The sequence below is a fragment of the Drosophila takahashii genome, chromosome 3L, assembly GCF_030179915.1.
Source record: "Drosophila takahashii strain IR98-3 E-12201 chromosome 3L, DtakHiC1v2, whole genome shotgun sequence".
NCBI classification, from domain to species: domain Eukaryota; kingdom Metazoa; phylum Arthropoda; class Insecta; order Diptera; family Drosophilidae; genus Drosophila; species Drosophila takahashii.
In genome coordinates this window covers 1,450,800-1,467,871 of record NC_091680.1, presented here as the reverse complement: position 1 = coordinate 1,467,871, position 17,072 = coordinate 1,450,800, and the positions used below count along the sequence as shown (strand labels likewise).

Here is a 17,072-nt window from a genome sequence, read left to right as displayed (position 1 = left end):
TTATTTAGTTGCAGTTGCGTTTTGCAGTTGCGGTTGCTGAAACTCTAAATCTTGTGGCGCTGCTCCCGATCTGAACCTCGATCCTCGTAGCATCCTTATAGCTAGCTTTAACTGGTATGTTAGATTGGTTGTCTATCGTCTAGGCTTTCGAGTAGGTGTGTGCATTATTATTTCCATTTGCCTTGGCTCTTAACTATGTATATGGGTTTTAGTGTTTAGTCCATTTAAATATGCAAATTCAAAACCTTCGCTTAATGTTTAAGTTGAATATACAAATGCTCTCTCTCTCTCTTTCGTCTCTTGGGTCTCACCTATCGCTTGTATTTATTATGTATACGCACTGTTAGCTTAAGTAATTCTTTTTTATTTAAAATAGTCGTTGTTTCGTCTTCCTCTTGTGTTTGCAGCTGATGTGATTCGTGTGTGTGATTTGTGCCTTAGGGAGGGTGGCTTAACTAGGGGTTAAAATAAGTGCGGGTTAAAAAAGGAGGCTTGAAAAAATCCTAGAAAATATTATTTTTCAAAATAAGTTTATTTTGGATTCTTTTCAGTACTCATTTGAGGACCTGCATTTTTCCAACCCTTTCAAAACCACCCTTCCTTCGGTGCAAGTGTGTTCTTTTTCTGATCCTCGCTTTAAACAGAGTTTTGGCTTAGCACAAAATTAACTTTAATTCTCTTAATTTTTTTGGCAGTGTAAAAATTGTAATTAAATGTAAATATGCTTTTCGATCTGCGGCTTTCCTCGGTAATTGCTCCTCCAGTCTTCGTCGTCGCTTAGTCTTCGTCCAGGCTCTGCGATCGTCGCTTCGAGACCACCAGATACTTGCGCCCGAAGTAGGGTGAATCTAAGGGAGGTACAGTGAGTCCCAGCTCACTTCTTGCGCAGGAAGTCGGTGTATTTGCGTGCTCGCTTGCGCACCCTTTTCAAGGCCGAGCCCAGCCGGAACTGCTCGTCGGCCAGGTCGTAAGCTTGGGGGGGGTGGTGCTGGTGGTGGTGGTGCTGGTGGTGCGCATGGGTGTGGCTATAGGCGTGGCTGTGGTGCTGTGATTGCGAGTGCGATTGCGATTGCGATTGCGTTGAGTAGTGATGCATCTGCACAAAGTCATCCCCGGCGGGATTTATTGAGCCACCCGGCGAGCTGGGAGAAAGCAGATTGTGCTCGGACTCAAAGTGGTGCAGCTGCTGGTGGTGCGTCAGTGGCTGCGGCGAGGGCAGCGAGGAGGAGTGCTCACTGGTAGTAGAGGGAGCTGCCTCCAGGCCGCCAAACTCCTTGGGCAGCTCATCTATGCCCAGGGGCTTCTCAAAGTGCGAGTTGCCCGACATGTTCGTATAATCATAGCTGGGATAGGTGTAGGGCAAGTAGCCCGCATGGTGACCCACCTCCGAACCACCTGTATCGCCACTTCTATTGTTTATAAACTTCACCTCATTGGCATTCCGCTCCAAACTGCTGCTAAACACTATGTTTATATTGTTCGAACTGGTTGACAAGTTGATGTTCGTGGGCGAGAGTTGTTCGCTGGAACTCTGATTGAGGTTGGTTTCCTTCGAACTGGCTCTATAACTCTGGAAACACTCGGCCGCATCACTGGAGGCTGTATTTGTGGTATTCGTGTTATTGTTATTGGGATTCCCATTCTGACCCTGCTGGAAATTGTTCTTGTACTGAAACTCCAAAGCATTCGAGGGCTGAAAGGGATAATTCTTCGAGTTGTTCAGTATGTCACACGCATCGGTGGCCTCGCCCTTCGAGAGATACTGATGGATGTCCTCGCTGGTGATCTGCAGGTCCTGATCCAAGTAGCTGTTGCACTGTATGTAGTTGTAGTTGTTGCTGCAGCAGTTGTTGTACGCCTCGCCGGCATCCTGATGGAACATCACCGTGGTGGTGGTAACCTCATCCTCGAATTCGCAGTGATAGCTACCTGTGCTTCCCTTACTGCCACGACTTCCCTTGCTTCCTCGACGCCTTCGGGCTGCCGCCGCCGAGGTGCTGGGACCCTCATCATAAACGGAGCTGCTGCTGGTGATCTTCCGGCAGGGCTTCTTTTCCGGTTCCGGTTCGGGCACCTGCCAGGCATCCAGCTTATCCTCCTCCTCTCTCTCAGGACCTCCTCCCACAGCTCCTTCCATTTCCGAGGGTGATCTTCCATCTGCCAGGAAGCTCCAGCGGATGGGTGATGGCGAGCAGGCGTATTCCGGCAGCTCTGTGCTGCCCAAGGCGCCCTTTGAACTCTGTCGCTCCAGTGTGGATCCCTGTTCGGGCGCCATGTTCTTGGCCCGATCGAAAATTGAGGTTAGGGAGCCCAGCTGGCTATTTGGGCGACTGGCATTCAGGCCTCTCAGCGATATAGAAGTGTAACTGGGATGGCGATGTTCGGGTAGCAAGCTTCTCTGACTCCTATGATGTTTGCGCACTAAAACGGAGGCTGATTTTATAGAGTTATTCCTACTCAACGAAGACCTAGAGCCATAGAGACTGGTGGAATCCGTTTGGTAGCAGTAATCCGAGCTGGTGCAACAACTACTGGGTCTTCGTGAAGAACCATACAGATCTTCGGCGAAACACTGGGCCAGTTCGGTGCGCGAGGAGCTGTTCGTATTGGTGGTGTTGCAGCAGGTACGAGGTCTCACGAGGATCTCCTGAACCTCCCGATCGGTGCAAGAAGGATCATGGCACACATTCTGCGATGTGGGTATATCGGTGACAGAGCGATGACGACGACTATTGCAGGGACGCACCACTGAGCCAGAGTGGTTACCTGTAGATCCACCCTGATGGGCTCCTGGCAGACTGCCACTTCCCTGGCGACGACTCCTGCGACTGTGGCGACTCGAGTGGTGCGAGTGATGATGCGAGTGGGAGTGCGGCGACGTGTGGCGACTGTGGTGCGGACTATGGCTGTGCTTGCGTTGCTGTTGTTGCTGCTGGCAGTGGTGCAATGGCGGTGGCTGTACTGGTGGTGCTGCTACCGATGTCTGTTGTATTAGCGAGGGATTGGCCTGATCACATACGACTTCCTTCTCATAGCTACAGTGTACGTATTCGTGTGTGGCATAGCGGTTCTGTTGTTGTTGTTGCTGCTGGTGGTGCAACTGCTGATGCTGCAACTGATGCGACTGAACCTCCTCAGCGCGACTCGTGGAACGAACACTGGCAGAGTCAGGAGGCGAGGCGCTCCTCAGTCAAGGCCCGCTGCTCGGGCAGACAGGTGGAGGCTGACGAGGGTGATGGGGCGCAGAGGCAGCGCTCCGGCCCTGGTGTGTACTTCGGCCGCCTTCTAAAAATCGCTCGGATGCAGCTGCCCAATGCGTAAAGCGTAAACCGTAAATAAAACCAAAAAGTTGAGAATACGAAAAAAGCAATTAATATGGCGTGCCAAATTGTTGGTTTCTTTTCTCCGCTTCATCGTTCATCATTCATCGTTAGTATTTAATTTATTGTCGATTTCTTTCGGGGCGTTTTTAGCTGCTAATTAAAAACAGTGCATGCAAAAAGTCCATGCCAATAATACGCATGCAATTGGAGAAACAGAACAGGCAATAAAAACGCTTGCAATCGCTTGCAAACACACATCATGCACAGTACACAGTCTATAAAACCGAAACAAAAAACATTAGTTGATGGAGTCGAAAGGGCTGCTTGATTGATGGTCTGATTGATTGATTAATTAATTTACTCAAATGATTTTCATTTAACCCTTTTTTCTGGGCCCAACAGTTGCGGTAGTAATAATAATAGCTTTAAACTCCTTTGAGTCCCTGTTCGGGCGCCATCTGTAATTTTTACCACAGCTGTCTGTTTATTAAATTAAAAGCAATTAGTTAGTTTTTTAATCTAATTTAGATTTAGAAAAGCATAATTGAGGTTAAATAGGCTGGCATCTATAAATGAAAAATGATTTTTTATGGAAAAGTCACAAGGTTTGAATGATTTGAGTTTAAATTGTGGTTTATATCCTATGTTTTTGGTTTTCACTCGCATTATTGGCACTTTTCTTTCTGATCTTTGAGCGAGTGGGTGATTTGGGTGTATCTGAGTGTTACTGAGTGTTTTCTTTGGGTGTTTTTTGTATTCAGAGAGTGGTGCGAGTTTTCTTTACTTAGCCAATCGGTTCGCTTCTTTTAGATTGTTTTTCAAAGTTGGTCCCAAGTTCAGTAGTTTCCTCTTCACTTGCGTACTATAAAGGAACGAAAGGAAAACAATATAAGCTACGGTTCATCAGATCCGAACAGTCGATGGTTCGTTTTAGCGCCAGCTTGAGCCTTAGCCTAGTTTTATATGGTAGATAGGTTATACTGAGGTGCATTTTGGGCATTTTCATGTAAATGCCTTATGTGATTGGCTGAGTGGAGGCTGCGTGGGTGGCTCAGTGGCTGACTAGCTGACTAGCTTTATAGTTTGTGGTGGCTTATATGATCTATCAGTGCTGCTGGGTCAACCTACATGACATCCTTCCGTGCGCCGAGTGCCGGCGGAAGCTGTAATCGTCGACCTCGTCGTAGTGGCACTTTCTCGCCGCCTGCGGCGTCTGCAGATTGGTGCCATAGTTCGTGTAGCACTGGCCACCCGTTCCGGTGGCGGAACCCGCGGAACCCAGGACTCCTCCACCCGGACCGTAGTTACTGGAACCGGGACCCAGGAGATTGGTGCTATCGCTCAGCGGATAGGGACCCATGCCTTCAACCGTCAGGGAAAACGACGTAGTACCAAACACTTGATTATTACAAAGTACGGATGTGCGTTTTTGTTTTTCAGTTTTAGATTTTTCATTCATGCAAGTTCAGATAGTTGTTGTCCATATTTGGTTACATACAATAGTTGAGTGTTGGTTGTGTTTTAGAGGTCCAGTTGATGGTTGATTTGGTTTGTTTTGTTTTGTTTTGATCGATTGATTGATTGGTTTCCAATGTTTAAAATTGTTTGATCCGAAAAAAACACAATTCATAAATCCGAATGGAAATAAACAATGCAAGATAGTTAATTTATTCAGACAGATGCGAGCATCGCATCGGCTTTTTAGTATTTTAGTTTTTAATTACAGATTAGAAGAGAACAGAGTACAGAGTACAGATCGAATTTCTACAATAACAAGCAGCTAGATAATTAGGACAAGAGTCATTCCAAATGATACTTCAGAAATACTAGGCAAACGATAACAATTGGAAATTTATAGATACACACATATTTATATTAATGAGTGGAGATGATGGAGGTTAGTAAGGGATTTTGAAGGGATCGGGGTAATGCGTTAATTATTTTTTAATAAAATAATAAAAACAAGTTAGGGCTAATTGCTCATTGAGGTGTTTTGTGGAAAAAAATTATAAAAAAAATAAAATCCTCTAATAAAGGTGTCTAAAAGTAGGCAACAATATTTTACAGGTCTTAAAAATTTGTAAAGATTTATGTTGGTTTGTTTAAGTTTATTTTTGTTTCCATCTTAAACCCAAAAATGTGGTTTTAAATGCCTAAAAAATTAATTATGCAACACGTTTGTTTAGAAGGCAATTTGCATAGATACATTTTGTTTGATTATGTGGCTTTGGTTTAAACAGTTAACAAGTTTACTGAAAATTAGGGTTCTTTTATGTTTACCTAAAGGACCTTTGTGTGTTTGTCTCACAACCTGTGTGTATATGGATATGCAAATATTGGATGTGTGTAGTTCGAGCAATTTGCACAACAAATAACGAGGAAATTAAAAACTCAAACGGAAACTGAAACGCAATCAAGGTGTTGTGGTTTTTAACGAGGATATTTGACAGGATGAGGATTAGTGGAGGATTAGAATTCGGAGTCGGATTCGGAGAAGGAGGTTCTAAGTGGAACTTTGGCGTGTTTTGGATTCTTACGTGAGTCATGTTGGGTCTTCTCCTCAGATACCATCAAGGCGGCATGCTCGATGCCAGAATTCATACTTTGTGGCTCCAAGCTATTTGTGCAGTTTAGCATACTCCTGAAATTCGCACACTCTACGATTATGTTTTAAGTGTAAACGTATTTGGTAAATTTAATTTCTTTGCAACTAATGAGAGCAATTTCGAGAGTTTTTTGTATTTTGGTTTTTAAGGAGTTAAGAGATTCCCGCTGAAGGTTTCTGTAGTTTCTGTGTATTGAAAGAGGCTGCTTGGAAGTTATTAGGCGCGGCTTAAAACTAAATAAAAATGTAAAAGAAAACCAAATAAAATAAAAATGGTAATAAAATAACATTTATTTGTAAACAAACATGTAACGTGAAATTAAATTGATTTAAACTAGCACTAGTTCTAAATTGGAATATGGCGCCCAACGTTGGATCTTCCGGGAAATTGCTATGAGTGGAGGGTGGTATTTGATATTTAATTATAAATTAATCAGATTTGGTCACACTGGTTCTGGGATGCTGTCTTAGTGGAGCTGGCCTCACTGTGCCTTGGGATGCGGGGATGCGGAACCTTTGCCTTCCACCTCGCCCTGCGACAATTCAAAGTCCGCGGTGATGGCACTATTATCATTCGCATTATCCTCGCTATATGGTCGAAATCGAAAATCGGTCAACAAAATCAGTGTGTGCGTGTTCGTGTGTGGCTGTGTGAGTGGGGGACTTATTGATGGGTTTTCATGATGGGTGGACACCACTTTAAACTAACCAATTTATTTATTCGTTAATGATCGATGAGGGGAGGTAGCGATAGCGATTCTGATATCTCAGATATGAAGTGATATAGGGGTCAGAAGGTTGATGAGATGCGACTCTTAATCATAGTAGTAAGTATAGGTTTAACGGTATAGCTATGCATAGAGAGAGTTGGAGAGTAGAGTATTAAAATTGATATTAAATATTGGGTATTTATATAGTTTTGACTAGAATATGAGTCTTATTTAGTTCGCTTTTACGGCAGCCAGTTTTTTGTTTATAGATTGTAGGTAGTTTGTAGTAGTAACAAAGTAACGAGTTGTAACAAAGTACAGGCAAAGTTAAGCAAACATGCCGAAAAATTCATAGAAACTTTTTAGCGCAGGAATTCACAATTTCAATTTCAATATCGGTTCGATTAACTTTCGGTTTTTTGATTGTACATAAAGTGGCTAAATAAAGTACAGCAAATACGAGCTACGTTTTTAAAAAAAGGTGGAAGTTTTGAAGCGCGAAACGCATCGGATCGGATATTTGATTGTGGGGCATTTTTAGTTAACGGAGTTTAAGAGCTCAAGAGCTTAAGAGTCGAGAGATCGATCGTCTTCGGTGGCTTCATGCAACTTACCCGTACAGTCTACTATCTCGAAAGGTCCTTTTCGGGCATACATGGAACGTAGTTTCAAGTCAGAGGGTTATTTTCGAACTTATGGTGCATTTACAGAATACAGAACGGAAAATAAAACCAAATTTCAAAACGAAGGGAAATTAAAAGGTCTGAACCCTGAACTGAATCCCTGGGGAGTTCGGTTCACTGGCTCAGTTTGGCTATGCAAACCGCATAATAAACTTCCAAGTAATTGGTAATCGAGGGTAGAGTTTTATAGTTTTTATAGTTTGTGTTGGTTGAGAATACTCTCGGTTCAAGTTAAATGAGCTGAAGAACTATTCGACATATTGCCATGATTTGTGTGCAGAATTTGAGCTGGGGAATGGGCGAATGCAAGGACACATACCTGCCGTTGTTGTGCCGGAAGAGGGCCAGGATCTCCTCGAAGGTCTTGTTCTTCGTCTCAGGCACCTTCTTGTAGGTGAATATCCAGAAGATGGCCAGGAACACGCTGAACGGCAAGAACGTGTAGTTCTCGAGGGCAGTCTATAAATGAAAGAACAAAGGTAAAATGTTACTTTAAAAAAATTCCATCAATTAATTTCTATCGATTAAAAACAAATATTTTTTAGAAAAGTTTGTAAAACCATTTTTAAAGAAATATTTGTAGGATTATAAATACTTTTAATACGTGTCAAAAAGTATGCAAAAGAGATTTAATATATCCTTATTAAAAATATTTCATTGCATACTTTTAGACACTTGAATAAGCGATTTAAAAATGTTTTAGTATTATATATTTATTTTTATTAAATATTTTTTATGTTTTTAATTGTCTTAATATTATTATTTTTTACTTCCACTCACCTTCATGCTGGGGAAACCGATGCCGACCACAAAGTTGGCCATCCAGTTGACCAGCACCGCGATGGCCATGGCACTGGGCCGAGGTCCCTGGGAGAAGAGCTCGGCGGTGATCATCCAGGGAATCGAGCCGGGTCCCACCGCAAAGAAGACGACGAAGCCAAGGGTGGCCACCACCGAGAGGTAGGACATCCAGTCGATCATTTCCTGCACATAACCAAAAAACTCCTATACAAAATGCATAGTACTCGCATTCTCGAAGTAGGCTTTTATTTTCATCTCCTCTACTCGCGTTTAACGAACTGCGTCCGAAATAATATAGGATATAAACCCCCCACCGGATAAACCTAATCTCTTTTATGCATGAGTTGGTTAGTTGGAGTATGGAAAGTAGTAAATTGGAAGGAGATATCTGGTCTCTCGTTCTCTTGGTTCTCAAAGAGTTGACCTCTGAACTGCCGCTCGAGTCTTTGTGGGTCTGAGAATGCTTAGGAATGCTTAGTTGTACGTAAAGTTAGCTATATCTTACACAATTACCAAATAAAAAAAATGTAAATTAAGGCTTAGAGGTAGAGCTTGAAAATTATCGATATTTTATATATTTTTGCATTGTATCGATAATATTGATGAAAAAAGTAAAATCTAAAAAAAGGTATCATAATTATGTTTGTAATAAATTATAAATTATGTGTGAAATTATGTGAAAATATCGATATTTTTTTAAGCTCTACTTTGAGGTCACATCAAGTGTTTGGTTTCTGTGTGGAGAGCTTCGTGTGTGTTGAAGGTGGCGACACCTCCAAAAAAGCGAGTTCAGCGCGGTGCTCTGCTCTATTTTTTCTCCATTTTTGTTTTTTGGGGAGCTGGTGGAACTGGTGCCCGAAAAACTTTTGCAGAGTTTTGCAGAATGTGTTAGTGGTTTTTGGTTTTTTCGAAAACTTTTGCTTGCCTTTGAAACTGTGTGGATTGCTTCTAGCGAAAAACAAAGCGTATAAATCATAAACAGAACGAATTCGTCAACCGATTTCGAGTGAGTGTTTTATTTTGTGGGGCGAAAGCCTGCCAAGTCGAGAATAGCTCTAAATTCGGGGCGGGACAGTTGCACAAGTTAGCTTTCTAGGAGATTTTAAATCAGGAAATTGTCCTTTAGTCTTGGACATTTTTAAAAACAAGTTACTGATTTTATTCATATTTTTTAGACCAGCTCACAGGTGCAACAACTTAGCCTAGGCAAATGAAAATCAAATATATCTAAAGGCAAGCCACGTGCAAAAAGTGTATAAAAAATATAAAATGTATTATTACTATATAGTTAAAAAAACACAACCAATACTGAAGCATTCCAAAGCTAATCATGCATATGCCGCACAATCTGCGTAAACATATTTCCAAATCGCACAGAGAGGACATAATTAATAACTAAAGCGACCAAGTGTTGGCCTATAAATTAAACACACATACGTCTATGACTTAAATGCAATACATCAACGCAAACAGGGAAAAAACTGAAAAAAAGCTACGTTTAATGGCTGAGGGAGAGTCATAAATCCAACTTGTTATAAATTCAAATATATCTCACATCAATAATTTATAAAAAATACGCGCGGGACAACTGTCATGCTCTGTATCTGTGTGAGTGTGTTGTGTTTGTGTCTGTGTTTTGGTGAGTGTTTTTGTGTTTTTTATGTTTTTGTTTTGAGGGCTCGACGGGGTTAAACACAACTTCATGTATAAAATATTTATATCAATATTCAAATATTTATAAACACACGCACTCGTGTTTTGGGAGCAAATGGGGTATTTATATGGGATAAGTTCTAGCGTCTCTAGAAGTTCAGAGTCATATGCAAATCACTAAATGGACGGGGGATTAACAAATGCAAACCCAAACTGGCAGGCACTTTAGCATTCACATTCGCATACGCAGGCATTTGTACTTTACAGGCGCTAAAACAGGACTCGAGCATCCTGGAAACCCCTATACTTGCCTTGATCAGGAATGAAATGGTGATGAAGATGGAGAAGATGAACATTCCACCCAGGCCGTAAAGGTGCAGGGTCCGGCGACCCGTGCGATCCATCAGCGGAATGGAGACGAGGGTCATAACAACCTGTGGGGAAATAAAGTATTAATATTCTGATTTAGTAATGAAATTGTAGGCAACTATTTTTGTTAACTGCTAAAACATTTAAAAGAAAATCTAGAGAACTTGTTGAAAACGTAGAACAATTTTTGGGTTTCACAGAAATCTTAGGCAGTTTATATATAAGAAGGAAATTTTTTTGATGAGTTAAATCCACAGAAAAAACGGTTTAACATAAAAATTCAAAAACAAAAACCAAAATTTGGCAACATTTCGTATAAATTTTTAAGAATGTAAAAGTTTTTTTTAATTATAATTTCTTAACATTTTCTTGCAATGTTCAATGCAAATTTTCTAGTGATGCTCTTTTCTGAAAGTCGAATGAGACTATAAAAGCCTACCATTATGGCGCCGATGCCTATCGTGGCGAACTTGGCGCTCTCCTCAGTCAATCCCGAGCTCATGAAGAGCGACGTGGAGTAGTAGAAGACGGCGTTGATGCCGCTGAACTGCTGGCTCAGCTGCATCACGATGCCGATGATGAGGGGAGGACGCAGGGTGGGCGAGCATATCAGCTCCATGGTCGATATGTGGCTCTCGGACTGCTGGGCCCGCTCCTCGGCCCGCATCTCCTCGATGTCCTCCTCGACGGAACCGGAGGCTCGCAGTCGTCGCAGGGCTAGAAAATATATTTTTTATAAGTAACTCTTACTATAAATAGGTTAAATAAAATTTTAAAAAACTTTAAGACTAATGTAGCTTTTATTAAATTATAAAATATAAAATTTAGATTTTGTAACCTATTTTTTTAGTATTAAAAAATTTATAAAAATAATCACTATGTTTAGACATATATTCTTTCTAAACAAATCCGTAAACCATTACAATTAGTTTATCTCACCTTTTCGCGCCTCCTCCTCCCACTGCTTGGTGATTAGCAGATATCTGGGCGATTCCGGGCAGACGGGCAGCAGGATGAGTTGCAGGATCGCCGGGCAGATGGCCAGGCCCAGGAGGATGGGCCAGCCCTCGTTGGTGCCCAGGATCTGCTCGATGCCCAGCACTTGGGATAATAGTAAACCTACAGTCACAGCCAATTGATTAACAGTACCTAAGCCACCGCGCAGATTCAGTGGCGCTATTTCCGAGATGTACATGGGCACCAGCGACGTGTTGAGGCCTTTTAAATATGAAGAGATATTTATAGCCATCACTCCATTATATAATTAACCGAATTACTTACCGCAATTAACACCAATTATAAATCGGCCAAGGAATAACATTTCATAGGAATGACTAACTTTGGTAAATCCCATCAAACAGGCGCCGGCAATTCCGAGCACATTGTTCAACAGTAGGCCGCCTTTTCTGTAAGTTTAAAATATTTATGATATTATCCTTTAATTAGAGATATTTAATAATTTTTTAATGCCGCTAAAACATATACATATTTTTAAAAATATGAATTTAATTATTTGATATATTTTTTATCACCAACCTGCCAAAGCGGTTGGCCATCCAGCCGCCGCTGAAACCGCCGAGCATGCCGCCGATGGCGAAAATGGAGACGGCCACCGAGTAGAGCTGCTGGATGAACTCCTCGCTGATGTCCTCGCCGTAGCGGTCCTTGTAGACGTCCTTCATGAAGTTCTCGATGTTCTTCTCGGGCGCATTGATGACGCCGGTGTTGTAGCCGAACTGCAGCATGCCCAGCACCGCCGAGAAGATCGAGTAGGTGAGGAAGAAGGTGAGACCCTGGAAATTTCGATGTTTAATGCCGTTAGTGGTGAACAAACTTAGAGGGGGATTTAGGGGGTTTTGGGGGTCGGGACGGTGGGGAATTCGGTGGGGGCTGTGCGGGCGGGTCCATCAAACGCTTTGCAAACGAGTGTGCAGCAAGGATAAGCCCAATTTTCTTATCAAAACTGAAGGGATAAAGAACGCATAAGATAAAGTCAGATGGATGAGAGTGTTTGGATGTTGAAAACCATACATAAAATCAAGGAAATCAAACAAAATAATATAGGTTTTTTCATATTTATTTAATTAATTTTTGCTAAAAAACTTAAAAAATAAAACAATCGCAAAATTCTTTAAAATACGTTGATGAAGAAGCCGTCTGTACGTGTGCAGTACACTCAAATAAATCTTCGTTTTATATTTTCATAAAAACTTGCATATTAAATATTTTTAAAATTATTTCCAATTGATAAAAATATTTTTTATCGAATATATTTAAATTTCTCCTCTTTATATATAAAATTTATTTGAGTGTCGACAAAAACTGAAACCAATTCGACGAGCATTTGCATCTGTCCATCATGGTGGCCGTTTTTGCTGTCAGTGGTTGAGTGTGGCTGGGTGGATGGATGTTCGGGTGGTTTTGGGTGGTTTTTGGTCGTGTGGTTGGCTGTCTGGCTCTGGGTTGTTGGTAGTTGGTTCTTGGTGTTTCGGTTTCGGTATCGGTTTGTACATGAATAGAGAAATGAAATTCAAGTATTTAATTACACAACATGGCAAATAATTTAAGCTACAAACTTGTTCTAAAAGTCTTAGCTTCCGTCTGTGCGTGTGCTCCTCCAGTCGATCCACGTATTCGCGCAGCTCCTCGATCTCCTCCTTCACCTGCTGCACTGTGTCCAGTTCGTGCTTGATCGCCACCATGTCGCGCTTCACCTGAAAATGACGGTATTTTATACATTTTTGCTCAGTTTACGCTTATAGGCTCAAGAGAAAATGTTACAGGAGCGTCGAAAGCTATGGACAATTCTTAGCAATATTTTAAATAAAATTGAATTTAACCATTCTTTAATAAATTGATTAAAATTAGATTTATTTTATTTTATTATTTTGTTCTTTTATTTATAATATTTACTCCATTTTGAAATAAATTATTTGCTTTATTAGAAACAGCTCAGGTTTGGCATTATTCATAAGATAACTTAACAAAAACTTTTCTTTGAACATTTTTGTGCCCAAAAACTTTCTTGAGGTTTAAAATCCTTTAATAAGTTGTCTAAAAGTATGCTATGAAATTTAAAACCTCGTAAATTGGCATTTATGGTTATGACATTCGGGCTCACAATAAATTGTAGCATACTTTTAGACAACAATTTGGGATTTATCAAAACTCTAAAGATGTTTTAATCCATTTTAGTCACAAACTTGGTGTGTCTTACCTTTAGCCTTATTTTCTGGACTTATGTTGCTAAGAATTGCCATACCTAATCTTATATTTTCCCGATTCCCAACTCACCTCGGACACTTCGCTCTGGCAGCTCTCCACGGATTTGGTCAGCTCCTGGAGCTGCGTGCGGATCTCGCACAAGGCGACCGTCGTCTCCAGGTGTCGATCTCCCCGCTGCAGCTCATCGAGTTTCGCTGACAGATTCATGCTCATCACGCTAACTTGCTTTTGCAAACTGTCAATGGATTCGCAGTCAAGGGTCAAAGAGAATTTATCAAGCAGAAAATGCATTTTAGTCGAACGGAAAGTGGAGAAATGCCTTCGAGTTCATTCCTTAAAGTACTTATTCCACTACAAGACCGAGACAGAGTTATTTAGCGTATACGTAATTTATTTCGCTCTGGCCCAAAAGTAAACGCAAAACGTAAACGAAATACACACACAGAAACAGAAACAAAACGAAATTATTTATGACCGCTTGCATTAAAATTTACTGAGCTATGCAATTATTGAGGAATGAAGCAACATAAATTTTATGGGCCACAGCTCGAAACTGAAAAGCTGAGAAACTGAGAAACAGAAACAAAAACTGAAACAGAAACGCACGCCAGTTGGAAAAGGAGTGACTTCTCCCTACTCCTTGGCTCCTCCTTGGGCAGAAGTCCAAGAAAGAAAGGATTTCTGTGTTGGGCGGACCGAGAACAACAATAATAACCGAGCCAGGCCACTAAGTGCATAAAAAGTAACTTAAAGTAAATTGTTGGCATATTTTGTTAAGGTTAAGGCAAGAGTAATGTACAATGCACGAGGATGAAAAGTTGACGGCATTATATATATACACCAGAATTTATATATATATTTAAGATAGCTGAACTCTGGCCCCATTTATTTTACTCTTTCCCAGAGATAGTCGGCTGGATGGTTAGATAGACCCTGCCAAAGTTGTAGTAATAATCCTGTTTATATAGTTCGCCCTTCGAATGCATCAAATTTACATTTTCATCAGCCGCAAAAGCAAAAGTAAAAGCCTGTGAAAACAAATCGGCTTTTTGCACTACAGTCAAAGTTCTGTAGGCGAAAAAACAAGGCTTATAAATTTGTTATCTTATCATAAATCCCTTATCTTAGGCGAAACTCTTTTAAGGGATTTTTAAATTAAAATCTGAAATTATAAAAATCTCTACTTTTTTAATGACTTTTAGAAATATTTGGTTTTTAATATATAATTTGATTTCAAGCCATTCTCTAGTAATATAAAAAAAATGTAATTATCGATAAAAGTAGATATTTATTACATTTTAAAATAAATTTATGAATCATTTTTAATTTTTTAAAATGCTTTTATCATAATTTATTTTTTTCTGTAACCCAGGATCACAAAAATATTTATGGAAATATTTATTAGTATAAAATAATATATAAACCTCCTGTTAATATAAATGTATATTTTAATCTGAAATGTCTTTACCTTTTTAGGTTCCAAAAATCAAGTACAGTGCTTAGACTTATTAGAGTTCTATATAGATAAGCTCGACTGTATATCTATATATATCGGATATCTGTTCAGATCGGAAGGTGCACTTTGTGCATTGTTTGTTTGGGGTGGCATCTAAATCAAATGGCAACAAAAGTGGTGGGCGACAGTTGCCAGCGGATGGCGGATGGCGATGTGCCGATATATATATTGTATGGGAGGATATATATGAATGGCATTGCGCATACGACACGTGGGCCGTGCTTGAGTTGCCTGCGCATTATGTTAATGCAACGCTAGAGGGGAATGTAGAGGGGGATGGGGATTGCTATCGTTAGTACTGTTATTGTTTTGCATTTCACGGACATTGTTGTGCCGAGCATAAAAGGATTATTTTATGCATACATCAGTGGATGTGGATGTGGATGCGACTGTGGATGTGGACGTGGATGCCAGCGAAACCGAATCCGAAACAGAATCGAGAGCAAAACCAACCAGTATTCAGAACGAGAGATTCAGAGATTCGAGATTCGGTCGCATCCTGTGAAAGTTATTGTTCTCTGCGAAAACAATTGTTTTGTTTGTTTGTATTTGTGTGTGCGCTTGTCATATGCAGGAATTTTCGGTTTTGTGTAAGGGATTTGTATACGTGAGCATTTAATAAATTTTCTGCCAATTTCTCCCCTTGGCTCTTTTACATATTCATTAAAGGCAGCACAGTACGTGTGTGTTTTGTCGTCCTGCCAGCCAAAAAGGATTCCATTCCATTCCGGGACTGTTGTTCATTTTGTCAAAAAGCTGCGCAAAGCAAATTCTTTAGTTTATCCTTTGGCAGGATTTCAATCACATTAACCAGAGTTCCGCCATCCGTCAACTATTCAGACTCACTTACAGATAAAGTTCAGCTCAGAAGCTCAGATCTCAGTGCACACAATAAATTCAGCGAATAAATTAAAATCAAAATCGATTGTTCTCATACATCTCATACATCAATCGTGGGAAAATCGAGGGGAAATCGAGGGAAAATCTGGGGAAAATCGGGAATATCTGGGTATTCAAACCAATTGGCATATAGGACATTCACCAAACGTTGCAAATTCTTGTTTTTCAGCCTCTGTTTTTCTGTTTATTTCTGTATGTTGACTCTCATAAACTTTTGCTGTAAATCAATTTAAATTTATTTGTGGTCTCTCGTTGATTTCGATTTTTTATGATTGGCATGATTAACATTTTGTTTGGATTATGGATTTGTTTGATTTCGCTTTTCGAGAATACAGAGATACAAAGCCAAAATGAACGGATGAACGGAAAACACAAATGTTTGTAAGTAGTTTCGTTTTCGGTTTTCTGCTTGTTACAGTTTTTTATTTGGTAATTTGTAATTTTGGTGAAGGGACCGTTACGCCAATTAGTCGGGGTTTTTTGTTTGTATGCTTTTTTAAAACTTTTAAACATCGAGCATTAAACCATAAAAAGTGTACAGTAATTCATTGCAGCAAAGGAAACAAATGGAACCCAAAATGGAGGCACAACAACAACACAAATGGAAAATGGAAAATGGAGGAGGGACATTAAACGAGTTGAAAAATCCTGAAAATATTGTGTGACTGACTGACTGAGTGATGCATTGGGCAGGGGATTACGCACGAAAAGAGGGGTTTTTTTTTGGGGTTAAGGGGTTAAGCTAATTATGAACTTGATGACATGCAGGGGAAGTGAAAAGGGGGTGGGAAAAACAGAGAGAGCGCTGCTGCTGAAGTGGCCAACCGCAGGCTGATTGACTGCCTGGCCAAAGGATGTTTGTCAATGGCTTTACACGATGGCCTTGCACGAGTGTGGGTGAGTGGGTGGTTGAGGGGGAGGTTGAGGGGGTGGCAGTGTGTGTGTGGTGCGAACAGCGACTTAATGGCCCTCAAACACTTTTCGGCATGTCATAAAAAACACAACATCCCAACAACCGCACAGAGAAAAATAAATCACTTCGTCTGCTTGGGTTTTAATTTCTTTTTTTAAATTCAGGGAGCTCATTTAAATTATTTTTTTATTTATTTGTTAGGCTAAATATGATAACCAACTGTTTCTTTTTCTTTGAGCTTCTAAACTTACTTTGAATGTCCTAAAATGTATTTAGTAGTTAAATTGTTATCAGAAAGCTACACAAATATTTGATAGAACTTTATAAATATTATTTTTATTGTATTAAAAAGGTAGAGAAATATTTCTCTATAA

At 40.4% G+C, this 17,072-nt stretch overlaps 1 protein-coding gene across 1 annotated transcript in view; it reads right to left on the bottom strand.

Annotated features, from left to right (window-relative positions):
• Positions 1 to 348: 348 nt before the first annotated feature.
• The window catches only part of Glut1 (Glucose transporter 1), a 48,629-nt gene continuing 31,905 nt past the window's right edge, over positions 349 to 17,072 (bottom strand). Inside the window, 11 exon segments of the mRNA XM_070214422.1 lie at positions 349 to 3,306; positions 5,861 to 5,964; positions 7,641 to 7,780; positions 8,102 to 8,305; positions 10,087 to 10,209; positions 10,584 to 10,861; positions 11,084 to 11,362; positions 11,426 to 11,550; positions 11,681 to 11,937; positions 12,691 to 12,858; positions 13,439 to 13,604. Of these exon segments, the coding sequence (XP_070070523.1) occupies positions 875 to 3,306; positions 5,861 to 5,964; positions 7,641 to 7,780; positions 8,102 to 8,305; positions 10,087 to 10,209; positions 10,584 to 10,861; positions 11,084 to 11,362; positions 11,426 to 11,550; positions 11,681 to 11,937; positions 12,691 to 12,858; positions 13,439 to 13,604 (4,276 nt within the window). The 3' untranslated portion in view covers positions 349 to 874.